The sequence below is a fragment of the Lycium barbarum genome, chromosome 9 (assembly GCF_019175385.1).
Source record: "Lycium barbarum isolate Lr01 chromosome 9, ASM1917538v2, whole genome shotgun sequence".
NCBI lineage: Eukaryota > Viridiplantae > Streptophyta > Magnoliopsida > Solanales > Solanaceae > Lycium > Lycium barbarum.
The window spans coordinates 17,989,499-18,011,351 of NC_083345.1; the positions used below are offsets into that span (position 1 = coordinate 17,989,499).

The 21,853-nt window shown below is 35.7% G+C and overlaps 1 protein-coding gene across 1 annotated transcript; it reads right to left on the minus strand.

Annotated features, from left to right (window-relative positions):
• Positions 1–279: 279 nt before the first annotated feature.
• LOC132609063 (homeobox protein LUMINIDEPENDENS) lies at positions 280–11,971 on the minus strand. The gene is made up of 13 exons (XM_060322893.1): positions 11,468–11,971; positions 10,554–10,581; positions 9,960–10,090; positions 8,960–9,309; positions 8,776–8,869; positions 8,590–8,683; positions 7,573–7,702; positions 7,449–7,500; positions 7,313–7,356; positions 7,156–7,244; positions 6,241–6,849; positions 1,957–2,468; positions 280–1,480 (listed from the first exon to the last, which is right to left on the minus strand). The coding sequence occupies exons 1-13, from the start codon at positions 11,633–11,635 to the stop codon at positions 605–607; spliced, it is 3,177 nt and encodes a 1,058-aa protein (XP_060178876.1). The 5' UTR covers positions 11,636–11,971; the 3' UTR covers positions 280–604.
• Between the last annotated feature and the right edge of the window lie 9,882 nt (positions 11,972–21,853).

The window sequence follows — 21,853 nt, forward strand, 5'->3', positions numbered from 1 at the left end:
AACAAGTATGGGGCATTTTTTCAAATGTGGAATCATCTACGAGTTGGATTTGAAAATTTTATAATCAAACAGTGGTTTCAACAAAGTGAAAAAATATTTCAAAAAAAAAAAAAGTAAATAATTCCACAAACGGCTCCTAAGCTTCCTAAAACTTCCAAGTTGTTCCTCTGAGACGTTAATTCTAACTAAGATCACTAACTTACTACTTCTTTTGCCGATAACAACTATACTATTAATAGTAGTAGTATAATAACTAATTATTTTGAATTTCTTAAAGTCTGAATCAAGACAAAGTTAACCCTTGACCAGGACATAATATTTCTTGTCTTTTCAAAGTCCTTTGCATGAATAAAGTCACTCAATTACAAAAAAATCTTCACTTCTACTGAACCTACTAGGATGTGATTGCAAGTGAACTGAATTCCTATTCTCTACTTTGCTGTTGACAGGTATCAACTGAGAAAGAGAATGAAGTGATGTAACACGCTGACATTACAAGTTTACAACCATCTCACGTTGCAAATCCCCTCTAAGAACGTCCTACTCTAATGTAAACACTAACGAATTTCTTGTCAAAAGAATTAAACGGCCATCCGTTTGAAGGTTATCTTCTACTGTCACCCCACCTTCTATTCCCACCATCGTCAGGACCACGATAACCAGAATAATAACCAGGATTAGGAGGTCTGTAGTTGTCTCTCATATTCATCCGAGGTTCTTGATAATTCCATCTTGCTACGTGTTCCTGACGCCTAACAGGACTATTATCAGGACTCCAAGATTCAAATCCCGCTTCCTCCACATAGTTGTTTCCTCTCCATGCAGCCTGTTGTAATCCAGGTTCTACATGCCCGGCAACACGTGCATTATAATGGTTAGGAATGGAATTTTCTTGATAACCCCGATTTAAAGAAGATCCCGGCATAGTCCCCCACATATGTTCAGCTGCGAAGCCAGGTTGTGACTGTGTTTGTAGTTGTGGCCTTGGTTGTGTATGTGATACTGCCATTTGCGGCGAATGTAGACTTATAGTTCTTTGTTGTTGTACATTAGCTATAGGCATTGGCGAAGATCTAATATTACCATAAGTTTCACCTTGGATTCTTGTGGCGGCTGCTGCTGCTGCAGTGGCACTGTGTAGATTGTATTCCGTCGTTCCAAAGGGAGAGTAATTATTTCTATTTATTGCTGGTTCCGAGGCAGATAATTGTGAATGCATAGGATTTGCAGGGACTGTCTGGTTTATACTAGGATTTAGTGGAGATGGTCGATGATCTTTTCCTAAAGTCCCTGCAGCTGCTTGAAGCAGTGCTAACTGTTGGGCCAACTGTGGCGTGACGGGCATCTGCTGTGGTGCCAACATCGTGGTGGATTCCTGTGAACGGACCGTGGCAAATTGGGGTCCACCATTTGCTTCTCGAACCGCCATTACACTTCTCTGAGAGAAAGGGTTCTTTGCAAAGTTCTGTACCGATCCGCTCTGCACAAAAAAATAAAAATGTTAGCAGACCCATTTCAGAAAAGCACTAAGATGTCAAGAAGAGGTTATAGCACAACAACCCGTGCTATTAATTTTTTTTTACTTTTTTTTTACCGTGAATATATTAACAACGTTTATATTAGGGGGAACCTCAAACTATAGCGGAGATTCTCAATGTACAGTGCTAACCAGAAAGACAACTTGTATTTTACCACCGTGATTCAGAGTGTAGTCTTTCATTTGCTTAATGATTATTTTATTTATTTGTCTATGTTCCTCATTATATTAATTTGTTAAAAACCTACCAAGAAAATAGAAGACGGTCCAGAAAAAGTAAACGAGAAGAAGTAACTCCAAAGTGAAATTAAAAAAGAAAGAAAGATGAGATAGATGAGAGGAGACAACCGAGGAAAAGAAAGCCCCGCCCATATTCCATAATACTTAAAATCTGTACAAAATGTGACTAAATAACGCACCGTTCCAGGATCACTGGAAGGAGTGGGGGATGGAAGAGAAACTTCAACTTTCTTCTCAGCATTTCTGCCTAAATCTGTTTGACTGCTCAGTTTAATCATCCCATCTGCTTTGATAATATCAAGCAGCTGTACAGTTTGCTCACTGGACAAGTTTCCAGCTTGGCCAGAAGTTAAAGCATAAACCAACTCTGGATTCTTTAGCAATACAGCAAGCAACTCTACATCTGGTTCTGCTGTAATTGCAATGCCATTTGACGTACTGGCTAGTGCAGCTTCAGTTTCTTTAACTGTTTCAGCACCTTCAGCGTCTGGTAATTGCTGGATAGGGATTTCTGGGGTTAATGTGTCATCAGGGTCCATTTCACGGTCCCAAGGTTCCTTGGGGTTCAATGGAATATCCTGGAATATCCTGTAAATGGTTTCCCTCTCTCGACGGATTCTGTTATTCTGAATATCAACTTCTTTACTCTCACTCCCAGCACAAACCTTCCATGTATCGCTGAGCTGCACCTCTGCATCAAACGTAAAAGGTTGGAAAAGGCTAACTGCAGAACTGAAAAGAAATCCAACTATTGCTTTGGTATGATGTCCCAACAAGATGCTAGCTACTTTTGATGATTCAAGTTAGTTATACCAAAAGGCAACATTTACCACTTAGATATGTTGTTTAAACAGTTATTTGCAACTCCGTACACAGTAAGACTACTGAAATGTAAAATAACTGGCGATCAGAATCAGAGCTATTCTTTTTAATCCTTAACATGAACTTTTACATCCTGGATTTTCTACACATATCGCAAGCCGTGAACTGAAAGAAGGGAAGGGGGGAAGAAGGGCCAGAATTATATAGTGTCAATGTTGAATATTTGGACCCAATGGCACACCGTGAACTGGTCAAGACCTTGAGCTACATAAAAGAGTTGCTACTTCTCACCCCTACCTCGTTCTCAGCCAAAATAAATAAATAATAAACAAATCATATGACAATCCAACATAAAAAATACAGCCATGTCCGCACCACTTATTAATAGTTGGAAAACTTGCTTGTTTTCCCTGTCCACAGATGTGGAGCTCAACTAGAAACGACCAATCCAATATCAAATTACAATCAACCCACTTCTTTGTTAAGCTTCAAAGTTGGAGGCTTCATGGAATCATATTTTGTAGAAAGCATGGAAAAGCTTGCGGAATGTTGGAATTGCTGCCTATATGCATAGAAGACGGATTGCATTTGGCCTTCGGAAACGTGCATCTACAAGCAGCAGTATACATATTACTTCCGTTTATGAGCTTCTTTACACCTTTTCTTAGCTACAATGTGCTGTTGTTGCTTGTGGTTCATTCGTTCTTTTACTTATACTCTTATCTTATCAATTTATGTTCTGTTTAGCCATAAGAAAGAACTTATTATCTGTGGCAACCCGTTTTTCGTCTTGTTTAGTCCCATGACTGGCACCCAGGGGGGAAAGTGGGTTGGGGTTAGTCATCCTCTGCAGTTCAACAAATCCCACATATCCTGCTTTCTAATATGATCTTTTGATATCTAACCAGTAAATAAAAAGTGCAAAGAATCAACAAAGTTAGAAGCTTCTCAGTGAATTATTACATAACATTTTGGCTTAAATACATAGACAGCCCATAAACTTGTCAGCAAATTCCATTTAGACACTCGAACTAAGGCTTGTTCCAATTGAGCACCTGAATACATAATAAGGCTTGTTCCAATTGAGCACCTGAACACATAATAAAGTGTTTCTATTAGACACTTACGGTTCAAATTTTGAAGAAAAAAATTGTGTATATTCTCAAGCGTCTATTAGGTAGTTAAATTAATCACATAAAATATGTCATATTCTTTAGTATACACATCAGCCTCAATTGAAATAAGCCTGAGGTTTTACGCGTTATGAGGCAAATGCATATAACTAAAGGAGGTAACATATTTTAAGTGTTTAACTTATTTACGTAATGGACACTTGAGAAGACGCACAGAGATTTTTTTAAAAATTTGAACGTTGTCTAATAGGAACACTTCATTATGTGTTTAGGTGCTCAATTGGAACAACCCGTAGCTCCAGTGTCAAAATGAAATTTACCAGCGTATAAGGGATGTCTATGTTTTAAGCCTAACATTTTCATCATCCCAAAATCTTCACTCATGCCAACTGTGATTGGTTGTTTCATTTCTTTTCTTACAATAGCAAGAGCTGATGAAAGTGAACAGTCAATTGACAACAGTATAGGCAGCTATAGGAAGAGCAGGCACCTACTTTGTTCACGCCTTACAAGAGAAAATCTTCTTTTCTAAGGTGTACTTTGTACAAAGAAAGTGTTCTCCATGAAAATATTTTTTGCGAAGTCGGGTCATCATTTTCTAGATCTCTCCAATGTTTGGAAAATTGTTAGACATGGTAGTCGTGCAATGTGCAAGGCATGAAAATAGTGTTTGGACGATATTTTTAAGAATTAAATATTGAAATAATATCTAACTGTTGATTGAAGTGGTAGAATAGTTGTAAAGAAAAATGAATTCATCTTGCATAAGAAATTTTCCACTATTGAAGGTAATTAAACACTAGAAAATATTTTCCTTGACAAAAACATTTTTTATGGATATACTTCCCGTCAATGCCAAAATACACCTAGATCTTAAGCCATTTTTTTGACAAAAAAATCTAACAAGACAAAAAACTACAAAAAATAGGAACACACATATGGTTTCATTAATGTATCGTGCCAAACTAGTCAGTGTTTTTCTCTTTGAGAAAGTACCAACAATTATATATATCAAAAAACTGCACTTAACTTAATGCAGTCAAAGTTTAATCACAAAAGGTTATGGACAGATCTCCTATTCCTTAGGTTCATAAGGATCCTATAACATCTAGAAAGGATTCATGAACTTCCACATATTCATGTTTACACCAAAAATAAAATAACAAAACTAGTTTCAGTGTTAGACCAAACTAAAATTCTGATATAATAACATCCTGCGATAATATTCCATTCTCTAAGAATTCTGCAGGATACTGTGTAAATATGGTAAGGGCTGATAATAGTGTGTAGATTTAACTAGAAGCAAGTAAAATTCTTAACATGGAAAGGGTATCACAGTAGAAAATGGTTTACTTTCATCTTTTTGGTGTAAAGCATTTTCCGCAATTTTAAAACAACCAAAGACCGCAGAGAAGAATATAGCGCACACTCCATACCTAATATCGAGCCTTTCGTAAAAAGTTTATGCCTACGAAGAGCTAAAAGTATAAAAATTATGGGATACAGTATACTCCCACTTAATTTAACGTGTTCTTGCCTCTCAAACTGATCATTTATGAAAGCACGCTATATGCAGTTAAAAGTAAATATCATGTTAAATCAGAAAATAGACTAATATCCTCCCAAGACAGGCCTCCCACAAATGTACCATTAACTTTTACTCCACTGCTTCTTTCTCTGATTATTCCTCTCCGCTATATTTTAAGCATAATATGGTACTTTTCCTCCGGGTCAGGGAAAAAATTTCCCCTTGATTGCAAGTAGGATTTCCTTAACAATGCAAAGGCACACTTGTCAATCAACTACTCCACAGAAAAGCCATAATTTCCAAGAGATTTTCAAAATACTACACAAATACAAAATGGAAAAAGTTGCTTAGTAGGATTAAAAAAATCTAGACGTCACTCATAAGATGCCCAATTGATAGTTTAACAATGGAAAACCAACTGTCCGCTTCAGAGATATTTCTATAGTTGAGCTTGTTTTACTAGGCAACACCCATATTTCCCGGTAAATAATCCTAGAATAATGAATTTATGGAAGACAACAGAAACCTGATCGTCTTTAGCTCAACTACCGCACAAATAGAATTAGAGAGCAAAGCTCAAAAAAAAAAAATGTTTTCCTTTTTTTGGACAAGTTGGAGACCAATGCTAACCATCTTTTGTGGTAAGTTAGATACCAAGGCTGAGTTGCTAACTACTACAATTAGAGACGATGTCACAGTTGAATCTTGTGTATTAATATATAGAGAAAGCAAAAAGAAGAACGAAGGGAGTAGTGGTGAAGAAATTGAGCAATAATATTAGACAAGATAGGTGAGATTGTTTTTGATCTGATTTCACTGAACTTGGAAGCAAACCTAGGGTCTAAGGAATAGGATATTAAATAAGTGATTAACTAATGTTCTGCCTTTTCAACCGATTAAAAAAACTAACGTTCCTCCTTTTTCTGAAATCTATAGATTAACAAGAACGGCCTTTCAGCAAAAAACAACAGCAAATTTACCTGGTGGTTTCCGCCAAGCGATCTGCATTCTCTTGCACCTTTTCCATGGAGGTTCTTCTACGTCAAAACTCAACTTGGGATTACTTTCCAGCTGATTGGACCTTTTAGAGGCAACACTATTGGGCTTTTCAAATTCATCAGCTTTAGGCCGATCTTGCAATTTTGGAGCTCCATGCAAGATATTATCAACTTTAGGCCGATCTTGCAATTTTAGAGCTCCATGCAAGATATCATCAACTTTAGGCCGATCTTGCAACTTAGAAGCTCCATGCAAGATGTCATCAACTTTAGGCCGATCTTGCAATTTTGGAGCTCCATGCAAGATATCATCAACTTTAGGCCGATCTTGCAATTTTGGAGCTCCATGCAAGCTACCCTCTTGCGGAGAGGTAATTCCATTTGGAGCTTGAGGCTTCACCCGAGAATTGTCATCATTATTAGCTTTCCCATACTTACTCTTCATAAACTGAGCACGTAGTTTTGCTTTCTGGATATCATCTGCTGAAAGTGGGCGGCCTTGAGTTGCAGGTGCTGGTCGTCCTAGGCTCCTTCCTGTTGTTCTTTGGCTTGGTTGTTCCATTAGCTGAACTTTTCTGCGCTCTCGATTTTCTGAAGTGGCTAAGGCATTCAATGATATGCAAGTTATAAGAAAGCAGAAAAAGAGAGAAGAACATAGCTATTTTCCCTAGACTCTACCATGATCAGATCTATTTGATGATTATGTCGTATTGAAATTTCTGAATACTCATTATATCAAAGCATGGAAATAAATGAGAAATATAAACTTCTTCCAATGACGGTTTATTGTCCATGGAATGAGGAGCCATCATTCAATCGAGATGAATGAAGACCTCACATGCTCATTGTCAAAAATACGGACAAAGGAATTAACTATAGGGGAATCTCCAAGGATACTAGACGCCAAAGGTCCTGTATTAAGCCTCCTGTTAGAATCATCTGAAGATGCCGTAAGCAATTTAACTGGCTGTGGAGAATCCAACTTCCTGAAAGAGAGGTGTGCTTAGAAATTCGTCAACATAACAAAAAGCAAGGCAGTAAGAACACAACAGACCTCGAATTCTCTGAAGTCCCACAGAGGTTCGCATGAGCTTCTTCCTAGAAGACCAAACGGAAGGAAAATGATTAAGTACCAATAGAGAACTCAGCACCTTCTTAACCAAATTTGTTTAAGTTTGCAATAAACTTACAATGTTCTCAACTTTCGAGTTCCATATTTCATCGCCCACAACTTCACTAATGCTGCAAACAACAATACATGTGTTGATAAATGAGAAAAGTCGGTCAGGTGTTTGAGGCACAACCTAAGCTTACCTCTGTTGCAAAAGCAACTCATCCTGCACATCACTAGTCGATTTAATCCCATTACGTTTCTTCATAGCCTGGCTCTTTGCAAACATTTTGCTCCATCTTGCAAGCAAAATTCTTGCCCTGTTTGAGACGTCTGATCTTCAAATCAGATGAATGAGATCCAAAACACTGATGGAGCTAAAGAAGGATTTCTCTCTCTCTCAACCCCACCACCCCTTCCCCAAAAAATATACGAGTATGGTGCAGTACAGAAGTCAGCTATCATGATATACAGTATAAACCCCACCCAACTAGTAGATTAAATTATTAGTGGCTGATACAAATAATTGTTGTTGTTGTTGCCGTTATTGATACAAATAAAAGAAACTGCAATCACATATATTTTAGTGTCTTCTTATCTAACACATTTTATAATACTGATGCAGTCTAGAAATATACATATTTCTTCCATGAAGCTTTACAATTGTCTCTCAGAATATGATCAGTTGAAGTATGAAATCAGGATCTTAAAAAACTTTACACATCGGAAGTCCAAAACTCATATGAAATAATGAAATATCTAATTGAATGTACTGCCAATGCAGAAGTTGCCAAAAACAGTGTCCTTATTTGACAGCAAAAACAGAAAAGATCATCTGAGATAATGAAACACTGAAAATAATTACATTGCCAGTACAGTGATTTCCGAAAGTAATGTCCTAATATGACATGCGTTATTGGCATATTTCTTAAGAGCAGCACTATGTAATGTGTGATTCACTAAGTAAATAGTTCAGTAGAAATGCTTCAGTGCAAGTATAAAATGCTGCGCTGACTTTGTTTGACTCTTTTCCTATATATCTAACTTAGTTTCAGGAACCTCTGTAATAGGCTGCACAATATCAATAATGCCCAAGTTCCAGACAAGCTACCAGAAAGATATAAGCCGTGGAAATGAGTAGTTCATTTTTTATAAGTCCTTCTCAGCACAGAGATACCTAAAGATAAAATAAGGAACCATCGTTTATGATGACAACACACCTGGAGTCCGATAAAATCGCAGTCTGTTAACACTCTGCAGTATAGCAGACATGTGTACAGGAAACGCTTTGTGTAGAGGAAGATGGCATAGTACCTGATAACCAACCAACCATTAGAATAACAATATTGTTGCAGAAAAATTAATATTATGGGCCAATAATCTAACATGAAGGGATCAATATAGACCTTCAAGATGATATGAAGAAGACTGGTTTGCTCTTCGACAGCTGCTTGACTCAACCATGTAGCCAGAATCATTACACCCCCTTTAGTTAAAAACCTACATATATGTTACGAATAAAACAAATTATATCCGAAAAGGAGTAAATTAGTATATAACTAAAATTCAACGACCATAAATCTCAAGTACCAAAATAGTACAGAGGGATTTTGTACTTCCAAGATCCAGTCCATCAACTTAATCTGGCCAGAGAAGGTTTCTTCCTTTCTCATTAAAGTAAAGATATTATCAACAAAACGCTTATCCGTCTCCTCTATGCCAGTTAGGACCTCATCCTGTGTAGAACAAGATGGCCCATCCTCTGTACAGGTTGGAGCCACACTGTCTAAGGGAACTGGCTCTGTTTGTGAACTAGGATCAGAACTCAATGGGATCGCACAGGGCCCTTCAATAGGTGCATTGGATATGCTAGCCTTCTCTCTAGACAACCTCAGGAACTTTCTGACTCTTGTACGCTGAGCTGTAAAGAAGTCCCGAACCTGCAAATGCAGATATGGTATTCAAACAAGCTGTGTGAAGTTTTCAGAAGATGAAATCAAAGAATGCACAGATCTATATCATCTTCCAGCTTAAATTGCACCCAGGAAAGCCACTGAATGTCTATGCAGAGGGATTCAGGAATCTGTCCATACCCGTACCGCCAGAAAAAGTGAAGAAGAGAAAGGGAACGTATATGTAAGGAGCTACATCATACATAAAAAGGTGCACACTTCCATAACAGCCAGTTCTCAAAAGCCATAGTGTGATCCTAATATCCAAAATAGCAAAACTGAAAAAGAAAGATGGTGCAACTAATATGCAAATGTCACCAACATATGCTCCTTTCGAAGTTTTTAAAGGGTGACAATCCAAGGAAAAAGATAAATCTTTTGAACATTTTATCTTTTTAACAATCATAACTCATGAGCATAGGAGTATAATACACCATTGCATGAAACAAATGTGAGATACTGAGATTTACGAGTCAAACCACTGTTCTTATTGATCTATGACCCTAACTCAATTTCCAGCCAAGGAATCCAATCACATATGAAATAATCGACATTCACAAATGTAGAGATGTTTTAAACAACATTACAGCCAGGTAGAATGGGGAAAGGATTACTAGAAACAGAGAAAAAGAACACACCTGTGTGACTGTGACACCAAAACGAGCACAAATTTCGCGGGTTTCTTTCTTGTTGATTGCGTCTTTGACAGAGAAAACAGACTGCATATACTTTATCGCCTTGGGGTTTAGGAGATCCCGTGGCCTTTTGCCTGCAAAAGAGGATGTTAAACTATCAGAATACAAATGGAATCAGAGTAGCTCGCACAAAAATTTAAGAAGTCAAGAACATCATTACGCTAATAATCAAAAAGACGCATTACATGCGATTTGGATCACAAGGTCACCTTGTAAGAAAAAACAATGACAGTAGCAACTGGATTCACTTAGATCATTAAGCAAGTTCCCGTGAAACATCAGGACAAGTAATTCTGGTACATATAGCAATGTTGTAGAAGGCAACAAAAGCAAGTAAACTACTACCAAAGCAAATAAGATAAAATGAAAGAACCTCCCAACATAAGCAAATATACCTCATGTAGTACAATCAATATGCAAAGAATGATATAGAGCAACAAATGAGCATATCAATATGACCTACTGTCTTTTCATTCTAAGAAAGGATCCAAGTCGATTAAATTATTTCTTGACTAAATTAAAGCCAAGGAGACTTACCAATTTTAATTGAAAGAGCTCCGGCAGCCTGCACAGGGGAAGAAAAATGAATGAGCAATCAGCAGAGATAAGTTCGTAAATCACCCAATGTAATGAGATGAGGCTTGATAACTGTGTTCTCTCTATGAACACAAATCTAAGAGTAGAAATATTAACTCACACTAGGAATCTCATTTTTATGAAATTATAAAATCATGTATTATGGTTGTATTTACAAGCACCCCAGATCTTAATTTTTCTGAATGTAAATGTATGTCAAAGGCAGCTATTGTTTTTTCTGTCCTTCTGGATAAAAGAAGCTATACAACACGCTAGTGCTCGACTCAAAAAGAAAATGGATAAAGACTGCTAATCTCAAGTTATTTATTAATCCTTCAATTGTACAACCACAAATAGTATGTTACTTATGACCAACTCAAAATCATTACCATTTCTGTTGAACGAATCTAATTCGCGATACAACTCAATGAACTCCTCAACTTTAATCAATGCTAGTTCTTACATTACCTAACACAAATCACTTACAAGCAACGTTCTTTCTATTAGCAGTCTCCCGCCCAAACATTGACCATAAGAAGCAAATTCAGAATTTTAATACCGTCTTCAAATGCACACTACAGAGTTAACAATGGGAAATTTTCAAAAATATACAACCACGTAACCATATTTTCAGTTTATACAATATTATACAACATTACACCTGGGGGGAAAGCATTATACATAATGTATCAACCTCCTATAAAAGGTGTTTTATACACAAATATGGGCTAAACAGGGTAACAAACTCAAAATATGGCTACGTGGCGTAAATATTATCTCGCAGTAGACATAGAGCGCAAACAGAAATAAGTAACTCAATAAGTACTTAAATAATAAAATTTCAAAAAAAAAAAAAAAAGATAAGGAAAACGAACCATCTCTTGAGAAAGAGGATTGACGCCAGTGAGATTGCATTGATGCAAAACGATGTTTTCAAGCTGATCAATCTGTTTAAAAAACAGTTCCTTTTGCGAGTCAAACAAGCTCATAAACGACGTCGTAGTAGGACTGGTTGACAAAGCCAGTTGTAATTGATTCTCCATTGTAGACTCCGCCAACAATCAAAATTCGAAGCAGCAGATCGAATCAATTCACATATCAGAAACAACAGCCAATTCCATGAGGATTAAGTCTAGGGTTTGTAAATGAGGGTGATTAGTTAGTTAGTTGTTTGGATAAAAATCAAGAAAAGAATGGGGGGAAAGAGGAACACGAGAGAGTTTGCGTCCCTCACCTGTTTGATGAAAAGGCAAAGAGGGACGTAGATAGATTAAAAATAAAAATAAAAAGGTTGCAAATTGGGAATTTGGAGAGATGAAATTGGGGAGTTTTAAAGTAGAGAACCCAAGGGGTCTTAAAGGCTGCCAGCGTTTTTGGACAGGTTGGGTGCAGATGTCAACTTTTGGGGACTTTCTTTTCGGGACATTTAATTATAAGTGGCTTTTAAGTTTTAAAATTGAACGGAGGTGATTCAAGTTTTAATTATTGAGTAGAGATGACTAAATTTAATTAGTGATTAAGGGGCTTTGAGCTTGCCCAATAATTTCATTTTTGACACTTTGGCCCTCTATTTTATTTTTAATACTTTGCCCTTAAGTTTTATTTTTAACACTTTGACCCTAAACTTTACTTTTAATACTTTGCCCCAAAGTTTTATTTTTAACACTTTGACCCATCCACTATAAACCCTAAAATACAAAAATCGGGGAAAAAAAATCCTCTTCACCGCCATTTCCTCCATTTTTGTTCTTTCCATCTGTTCTTCATGCTGCTTTCTTCTTCTTCTTAGTCCGCCCCTGCTTTCTTCTTCTTCTTCTTCTTCATCCGCCATTGCTCAAGAAAAAAAAATCATCCGATTTTATAATTTTTTGATTGAATGTCGTTGGTGTAGCACTGGCATTACTTCATAAGTGTTTTCGGGTCCATTGGTAAGTTAAACAATATTGTTTCTTTCAATTGTTCATCTGGGTATAGTTGCCTTATTTGCTGATTTTCCCAGATTCGTAGTTACAGCAATATAGTTGTTGCAACAAGTTCTAAAGCTTCTGTGTAAGAGCTTCTGAACTTTTTGCATCGGTTGTTGTAGTCCTAGTGTTTCTGCAAGAGTTGTTGATAAATTATGAAGTTGTTGCAACAGATTTACTAATCTGTTGCAACAATTACAAAAAATGTGAATAAATAATTTACAACAGTTGTTGTACTTTATGCAATAACTGTGAAATCTGTTGGAGAGCTCCTAATCTTTCCAACAACTGAGTTACTTGTTGCAACAAGTATGATACTTGCTGCATCAATTACAACAGTTGTTGGACATATTTTACAGTTGTTGGATGAAACAGAGATTGAAGTTGTCTCCAACAAATAAGTGAGTTGTTGCAACTAGTAACCTACTTGTTGCAACAAGTATGTTATTTGTTTCAATAAGTCACTTAGTTGTTGCATTTTGTTATGAAAGAGACAAAAACTGAAGTTGTCTCCAACAAGTAATCAAGTAGTTGGAACGGTTTACATACTTGTTGCAATAAGTATGCTAGTTGTTCTAACAATTCATATAATTGTTCCATTTTGTTATGAAACAGAGAGAGAGACTGAAGCTGTCTCCGACAAATAAGTGAGTTGTTGCAACTAGTAACCTACTTGTTGCAACAAGTCATTTATTTGTTCCAACAAGTCACTTAGTTGTTGCATTTTGTTATCAAACAGTCAAACTGAAGCTGTCTCCAACAAGTTACCAAGTAGTTGGAACAAGTTACATACTTGTTGCCACAAGTACGTTAGTTGTTCCAACAAGTCATATAGTTGTTCCATTTTGATATGAAACAAAGAAAAAACTGAAGCTATCTCCAACAAATAAGCGAGCTGTTGCAACTAGTAACCTACTTGTTGCAACAAGTCAGTTATTTGTTCCAAAAAGTCATTTAAAGTTGTGATTAAGTTAACTAATTTTGGTTCAAAATTACAGAAAAAAACCATTCAACTATGAACTTAATCATAAATTTAAGTGGCCTTTGGGCTTGGGGTGGTCAAAGCTGTCACCTAGAGTAATTTCAACACTTGACATTCAAGCATTGTAATTACTAGTTGTGACAACTTTGAACATCCAAGCTCAAAGGCCGCTCAAAGTTATGATTAAGTTAACTAATTTGGGTCCAAAATTACAGGAAAAAACCACTCAATTATGAACTTAATCATAAATTTAAGTGGTCTTTGACTTGCGCTGGTCATGACTGATTTTCTTAAAACAAAATATCTTCAAGCACCATTAATGGAGGACTCAATAATAGTAGGTATTGATTGCCATGGTGAATGGATCGAGGTGAACAATCGATATATTTGTCAATGGAAGGGTAGTCACATGTTAGAGACGATAGCGATGACTGTCCCAAGAGATGTTGAGTTTGATGATTTTGTGAACTTAATCATTAACTATTGTGAATTAACTTGTGAACCGAAAGACCTTGTCATCACTTACATGCATAGCTCTTTTGAAAAGCAGAGGGTCTTGCCTTTTAAGATAACCGATCAGAGTCGTTTGCGTACTTATTTGAAAGATGTAGCTAGGCCCATTTTAAGGGTATGCATGGTTGGAAGCCCGGTCGAGAACCATAATTTAGCTCAAGACCAACAAGATGTATTAAATGATAAATTGAAAGGGGTGGATATGGATATTCCAGATAATAGAAGTGCGAAGTCCGATGGAAGTGGGGGTGAGCCGATCCCTATACCCGAACTTGCGAGTAATACACTGTGTGCTGCACAATCTTCACAGTCCAGCCATGTTCAAGATGATGAAACAGGTTTTTATAAAGGAATGTCATTCAATTCGCGAAGTGTGTATTGCTTTAGATGTGAACATCTGAAGTGCAAGTGGTGGCCAAGGGATGTGAAGATTTTAAGTTCTAGCAAACACGGAAGAAGGTGGACAAAGAGGGCTATGCGGAAAAACAAATGCTCCTTATGCAAAACAGTTGGCCACAAAAAAACAACATGTCCAAGCCGAAATACTCCATAGTTGTAGGTTGCATTGTGTTGTAATAATAGTTATCTGTTGGATCTTTATGACATTTTAATGTTATTATTTCTTAACATGGTAAGTTATATTCTTGGTGATTATGAACTTGGTTTATATGATATGTTGTTCGTGTTCAAATCACTAATGTAAATATTCTTGTTAATAAATTGTTGTACAGTTTCCAACAAGTAATGAATTTGTTGCAACAGCTCTGTAACTTGTTGGGTTTTATCGAACAAGTAACAGGACTTGTTGCAGCAACTAGTAAGTCGTTGAACATATTACAAAAAATCGGAGTTTTTAAGCAGATGCAACTAAGTTATATGTTGGGTTTTTTCTAACAAGTGGAGTGACTGAAGTTTTAATTAGGGATAAGGCATCATTACCCCCCTCACCTAGTAGCGTTTTTGCTACGACACACCTTACCTAATTTTTGGTCCTATCACCCCCCTAAACTATTTAAAACCGTAATATTTTACCCCCTTAAGGTTGACGTGGCAAGGAGAGCGTGTTTCACTCTCTTTGAGAGAGTGAGAAACATAAAAAACGGGAAAACTTAATTTTTTTCTTAAAAATCCGTATTTTCTTAAAATATGAATATAAATCTAGTTTTCCACATTTTAAAAAAATAATTAATTTTTTCAAAATTTTATAAAAAGTCAGTTTTTTTTCAAATTTTGACAAGAAAAACACTTTTTTCGGATTTTATTTGAAAAATAAAAGTGTTCTAAGAAAATGAAATAATCAAGCTTTCCATATTTTTAACAAATCCATTTTTCCATATTTTAAAAAAAAAATCATGTTTTCAGTTTTTTTATTTTATTTTTTTAAAAGGGTTTAAATTTATTTTTTAAAAGAAAATTCAGTTTTTTTAATTTGCGTTTTCATTTTTTTTTTAAAAAAAAAATGGGTTTTAAAAATAAAATTTTAGAAAAATCAGTTTTTTATTTTTTTATTCTTAAAAATTGACACGTAAGCTGAAATTTTTATTTAGTGATAAACAATGGAAATCAAACAAGTAGAGTGACTTGTTACAGAAAATGGGTAACTTGTTGCGTCTTATCCAGCAAGAGTAAGGACTTGTTCAGCAACTTACTCAGTTTGCTGCAACAGATACTACACTTGTTGCAACAGATACTAAACTTGCTCCAACAGATACTATATCTGTTGCAACAGATACTACTTGATTCACCCACATTTAGTGATCAATAAAGGGAATCGGCCACATTTAGTGATAAACAGTTGAAATCAATAAAGGATGCATATACAAAGATTTTACTCATTTTTTAATACCGACTAAAATCATCGTCCGGTCAACGAGCTTGAAGTTTAATTAATTTTATATTCCTACAAAGCATGTGCTATAGTATTCCAAATTCATAATAAAAAACTGATTTTGATTGGAAATTGATGGTCAATAGAACATTCTTAAATTTGTCCCTGAGGCGAGAAACTCATCAAATTTTCATGTTTCATGGTGGATTCATGATCCAAACATGTTATCATGATAAAAGAACGTGTGAAAACGTTACTTTAATATTTCTTGTTGATCCCCAATGTTTTTCACCTTTTTCCACAAGCTAAGCTCTCAAAATCTCAAAAAATAATGAAGTGTTTGAACCAGATTTTCCTTTATAACATAGCCGGGATGAATCTGGTATATTTGCAATTGCTGGAACAGACGAATCTACATTTAATTATTTTACTTTTAATTGTCCAAGACACATTAAATGGACTAGAAATTGGACGAAATCAGTTTCCACGAGTCACAAATATTATATGTACCTAATTATGCGGTCAAAATCATTTTGACCGCATATGCATAAAATGAGGGGATCGAGTTTTTTATTTTTTCTAAATGTGTTAGTTATGCAGAATACGTCCAAAACCAGGACAAATCTCCTCAGATGTAACACCTTGATTTTTATAATTTTATTATGTATATTTAAATGATCCTGTTTTTGTAGTAAATATTTTTATAACTTCTGTTGAATTTAAATTTTGTTTGAACAAGAAAAAAAAATTGTTATGTCTTGTTGGATCTTTGAAACCCATTTAGTTTTGATTCATTTGATGAAAAGAGTGCTAACTTTCTATCCATCTAAGATAAGCCCTTAGTAGCAAGACACATTTTTTTTTTTTATCTTTCATAACTCACTTTCTTCATCTCCAACCCTCCATTGGAGATCTCTCAATCCACATAAGTGTTATTCTTCAACTATCATCAAGATCATAATTTTGTTGCATGAAAATAGTTTTGGAAAAAGTTTTAACTATATATGTACTAGATGGCCCGAGCCCGTGCTGAGCACGGGCATTTGTTCAATGTTGTTATACAAAAGTGGTCTGACTTTCGCAAGGTGCTTCTTTATTCATTTAGTAGGAGTTTAACCAAAAAAAAAAGGAACCAGTACCATCAAGTTAAATATTACTCATAACATAATATCCTTCATATTGTGCGGAACAAAGTTATACTATTACATTGCCAAGCTTGCTACAAAGAGAAAAGCTGTGAAATTCTTGATGTTCTTGGTGTAAGGGGGTACAATCTTGATTCAAGCAGCTGTAGTTGGCTGTAGAAATTGCATTTGGGTATTTACTGGAAAAAAAGAAGAGAAAGCATACAAAGTTAGATAAGAATTGCTACAGGTTACAACTAATACAATCAAACTATAATGCAATGTTTAAGGTTTACCATCAATCTTTGAAAGAGTTGGAATAAAAGTTCAAAATCGTGCAGCAGTTTGAGGATTCTATTAGCAAACCATAAGAGTTGTCCAAATTAAAAAGACTGAAGTTAATGCACCTTTTCACACTGGATAATAACCACCAACATTACAAAGGTCAAGAATGAAACCAAGTGGATTAACAAGCTTATGCGCGCATAAATTTTTGTAGATAATTACAAAGATTGTATTATGTTGAATGCTGATTGTGGTTTAGAAGAGCAAAAACTAATTGTGGAATTTGGTTATTTGAAATAATGAAAAACAAGTGCAATAAACAAAGAAAAATAGCACAAATTACTTCCAAACCAGAGAGCTCAACCAGATTCAAATAGAACAAAGATGGAAACTTTGAAAGAACGATGATCAAATCCTTATTGTTACCAGATATAGTGCAATAAAGAAAGAAAGATTGTAGGAAAATCAATGAGCTTCGTCAATCAAGTTTGTTCAATGGTCGTAAGCTTATTAATCTGACCCAAATTCTCTCCATTTCGACAATTTTTACTTCACGATAGGCAAAATAGGATTTGTACAAATAATATGAAAGAGGAAAGCTTATGATTGCAATTATAATCATATTGAATGTCGTACACACTTATCACCATTCTCTTTAAATTCTAAATATTGTTGCTTTAACAAACTACTCTCACTTTAAAATAATAAAAGCATTTTGAAGGGAAGAACAAAGGTATTACTATAAATTATCTTATAAATTTGTACCCGAGTCTAGTTTGTCAATGATGCCCAATAAAAGTGACGTGTTGGTCTAGATGATCTAATAAATTTGTTTACCATATTCTAGCTCGCAAATGATGCCCAGTAAAAGCGCACTCCTTGGTCCCTCCTTTCAACAAACTGCTCGCTTATGTAGATTATATGGTAGACACAATCATTTGAAAAGAGAACTTCACCAAAAAAAAGTAGATGTAAGTTCTTGCACAAAAAGGGTATATTGAGAAACATAGTAAAATCATACAGAATAGAAAATAAATGGAAGCAACTACACCAAATGAACTCGGAGATATGTGTTACAAGAGACATAAGGGAAAACCAAATAAGAGTGCGCAGATAATTTCAGCCTATAATAGTAATAGGAAAGTTACCAATTTTGGTTGGATGGTTCACTTTGTCTGCAGCTTGTTAGAAAGATCAAATGTGGCGGGAAGTTTTTTCAGAATGCAATTCAGCTCACAAAATGGTGAAGAATTACTCGTTGACTTCAGAAAATAAGTTAAATGTTCAACTACCTACAAATTGAAGCTAATGAGCAGGTGAAATTCGATTTTGAATCAGGAGTATAACAAGTAATTGTAGCATTGTTTTGGTATTTTGGACCACTTATTACCCCAGATAGTCGTAAAATAAAGGAAATTAGTCTAACTAACATCGATCGAAATTTACTATGATCTATATACTTCTTAGCTTCCACAACAAACAACAATTCATGGAAGTTTCTTATACCAATCGCCTAGATTTATAAACTAGTCTTAAAATAATGCCGAATTTTATACTGTCCTTTCCTCAAGCACATCTTATACTTGCTTATACTGATTTAAACTCTTCTACATGAACTTTATTTTTCATGTAAACAGTCCATGTCATAAATTTCCAGTCAGTGTAACACCCCGTATCTTACAACAAAGGTTAGGCTCGTATCGTTAGAGTTTCAGAGGAAACTCGAAGGTTTGAACGTTTTGCGAAAGTGGTCGAGGGGCCTACTTTGGGCAACCATAACCCATTGATTAGTTGAGAATTTTGAAACGGTTCCTAATGAAAGTTGTAGAACATGGAAGTACCTTTCCAGGCATATAAGGATCAGGCCAATCAGAGATCGGAGCAAGGAGATATGATCCTCGAAATGTGGCTAATAGTAAGGTGCTTAAGATTCGATGGAATCGCCTAAGTTTTTTATAGGTCCTTCTTCCATCCCGATTTCGTGAAAATCCATTGGGAATTTGAGAAATCTTAAAACATAAAAGTTGTAGATATTTGAAATACCTTTCCAACGATATATTATGGAGCCAAAACAGAGCCCTGTGGTAGAAGTTATGGCCATGGATGTTCAAAGACGGCCGTCAATGCACAAGGACGGCCCATCAACTTACACCGTCAAGTTGCACAACCAGTGCAGACCCTCGGAAACTCTTCTGATTTTTTGAAGGACGGTCACAACCGTCAAGTGAACCGTCAATATACGGTGACAGCAAAAAGTATAAATAGGGCCCTTCAGCCTAGGAAATCAGTTTTCATAATCCATTAAGCCCTAGAATGAAGTTTCTCTTCTCCAAACAATACAAGGCTCTAAGGTAAGCGTCTCAAACACTTCCAAGTCAAAGTTAGCATAATATTACGTAACCTAATTAGGGAATCATTGTTCTTAAACTAGAGTTTTCAAGAAAACCCACGTTCAAGGTTTAAGACACAGTTTTAGGGATTCTTCTCAAGTTCAGACTTATAGATACAAGTTTTGGAGCATATACAGGTATATGTGGCTAACTATCTACGTTAGGGAATGTTCACGATTCTCCCTAAGCCTCATTCTTCATACTTATCAGTAAATTGCCTCAGAATATAGTTTAGCCCTAGTTTCTTGAATAGTTGTAGAACTGCTATCTCCTAGGGTTATAGTTTCAAAATTCATTCATGGTGATCGTTTTGAATATCATGAACTCAGTACGTAATCATTATAGACTTGTGTATTGACATCACATGATTGTCTCAGTCAGTGTATAATCAGTTATTGGCTTAAGCTCTATAATAAAAAATAGTTATTATGCTATCAGCTATAGCCCAGTCTCAGTCTTGTAAATTATTTAATATTGAACACATGTATCTGTATTTTTGGGCCCTAGGCCACAGTTTATGCATATGTATTGCTTGGGCCTGAGGTCATAGTTTATGCATACGTATTGCTTGGGCCTGAGGCCACAGTTTTTGTGCACATTTATTTGGGCCCTAGGCCACAGTTTATATTTACAGCTATACAGGTCATTCTTCATTCAGAACATGGAGTACCTCAAAACCTTGCCTTCCTGTTTAGTTCAGTTTCAGTACTTATATTTCTTCTTTCAGTTGCTTTACATACCAGTACAATTCAAATGTGTTGATGTCCCTTTTATTTGCTTGGGGGAGATGCAGGCAACGATATACAGGTTGACGATCCAGCTAGCTAGGACTGCTCGTATCAGCTGCTTAGTGAGCCCCAGTTTCTTCGGGGCGTTATCCTGCTTTCAGTCTTTTCAGTTTTAGAAAGTTATCTTTCTAGTATTCTTTAGAGGCTTCATAGACATAGTCCAGTCAGTCAGATATTAGAAAACTTTGATGTGTTAGCTTTGTTGGCATTGATTTCAGATGTTTTAGACTTAAACAGTATTTTTCGCATTTTAATATATTTTAGCCAGACTTTTTAGTAGATCAGCATGTCTTAGTCTTATTTCCTTATTTTAGCATATTTTGATTCAGCCAGCCTATGGGTTCGCTCGGTCATATGCAGTTAGGCACCGAGTGTCATGTTACACCTAGGCCATGGTTGGGGCGTGACAGTCAGTGATACTCATCTTGTGCATGTAGGTGCAATATATTTACATGAACAAGGAAGTGGTTGTTATTTTGTCATCATAAATGACCAAAATGAATAAAAGATTAAAAGTATATTTGGTTTGTGGATCACTCGGAAAGCATTTGACTCTGAGCTGTATAAAGAAGTAGTTGGCTAAATAATTGTATTAGTTCCAAAGAATGATTAGGAAAACTCTGCAAAATATATGAAGTTTGGTAAAATAGAAAGAACATAGCAAAAATGAGGCGCCCATGTTTGTCTTAAAACACAAACTTATCAGTTAACTGGATTAAGACTGGATCTCTTAGCTTTGATCATAATAAATTGAACAATCACGGGAAGGTACAATTTTTTCTATATTTTTTTTCTCTTGCTGGAGTATCTACAAAAGCATCATATTTTACTGCATTTTGCATAATGCGAAAGTACTATCCAGGTGTAAGCCTTTCCAATCGAATTTCTGGAAGGCAGGAAATCTTAAATCCTCTGCCTTGACACTACACCTTATCTGTTTTACCACTACTTCATCCTCGATAAATACTTAACACTTAAAATTCAATAACAGGAAGTATCTAAGAAGAGAAGTGTGCAAAGTTTCTTTCCATCATGAAAACTATAGCTTGAATAAAGCTCTTCGCTTTCTATTATCATACCTTTTTCATAAGATAGACACCAATCTGCTGGCAAGTAATAAGGAAAATGGAACCAGATACCTATGAGACAAAGGTTGAATGAGTTAAAATCAACTCGTACTTTTATCATGTACAAAAATTGTTGCAAGCAAAAAAAGTCAAACAAAGGAAAGAAACAACACTTGGAGCATGGCATAAGCTTTTTCCGTTTGCTTTAATAATTATACGACATGTGATTCAACTATCATAAAGCAACTCAGTGGCAAGTGGTTCTAGCTGGACCGTAACCTGGCAAAGGGTTAGGTCTAATTTGGATGCCCATTTAGGAG

Coding starts and splice junctions, on each gene's coding strand:
- LOC132609063 (XM_060322893.1), bottom strand. CDS start 11,635: ATGGAGAATCAATTACAACTGGCTTTGTCAACCAGTCCTACTACGACG. Junction 8,684..8,775: donor TTCTTCATATCATCTTGAAG/GTCTATATTGAT, acceptor GTTGGTTATCAG/GTACTATGCCATCTTCCTCT. Junction 1,481..1,956: donor CTTCCAGTGATCCTGGAACG/GTGCGTTATTTA, acceptor TTTTTTGTGCAG/AGCGGATCGGTACAGAACTT.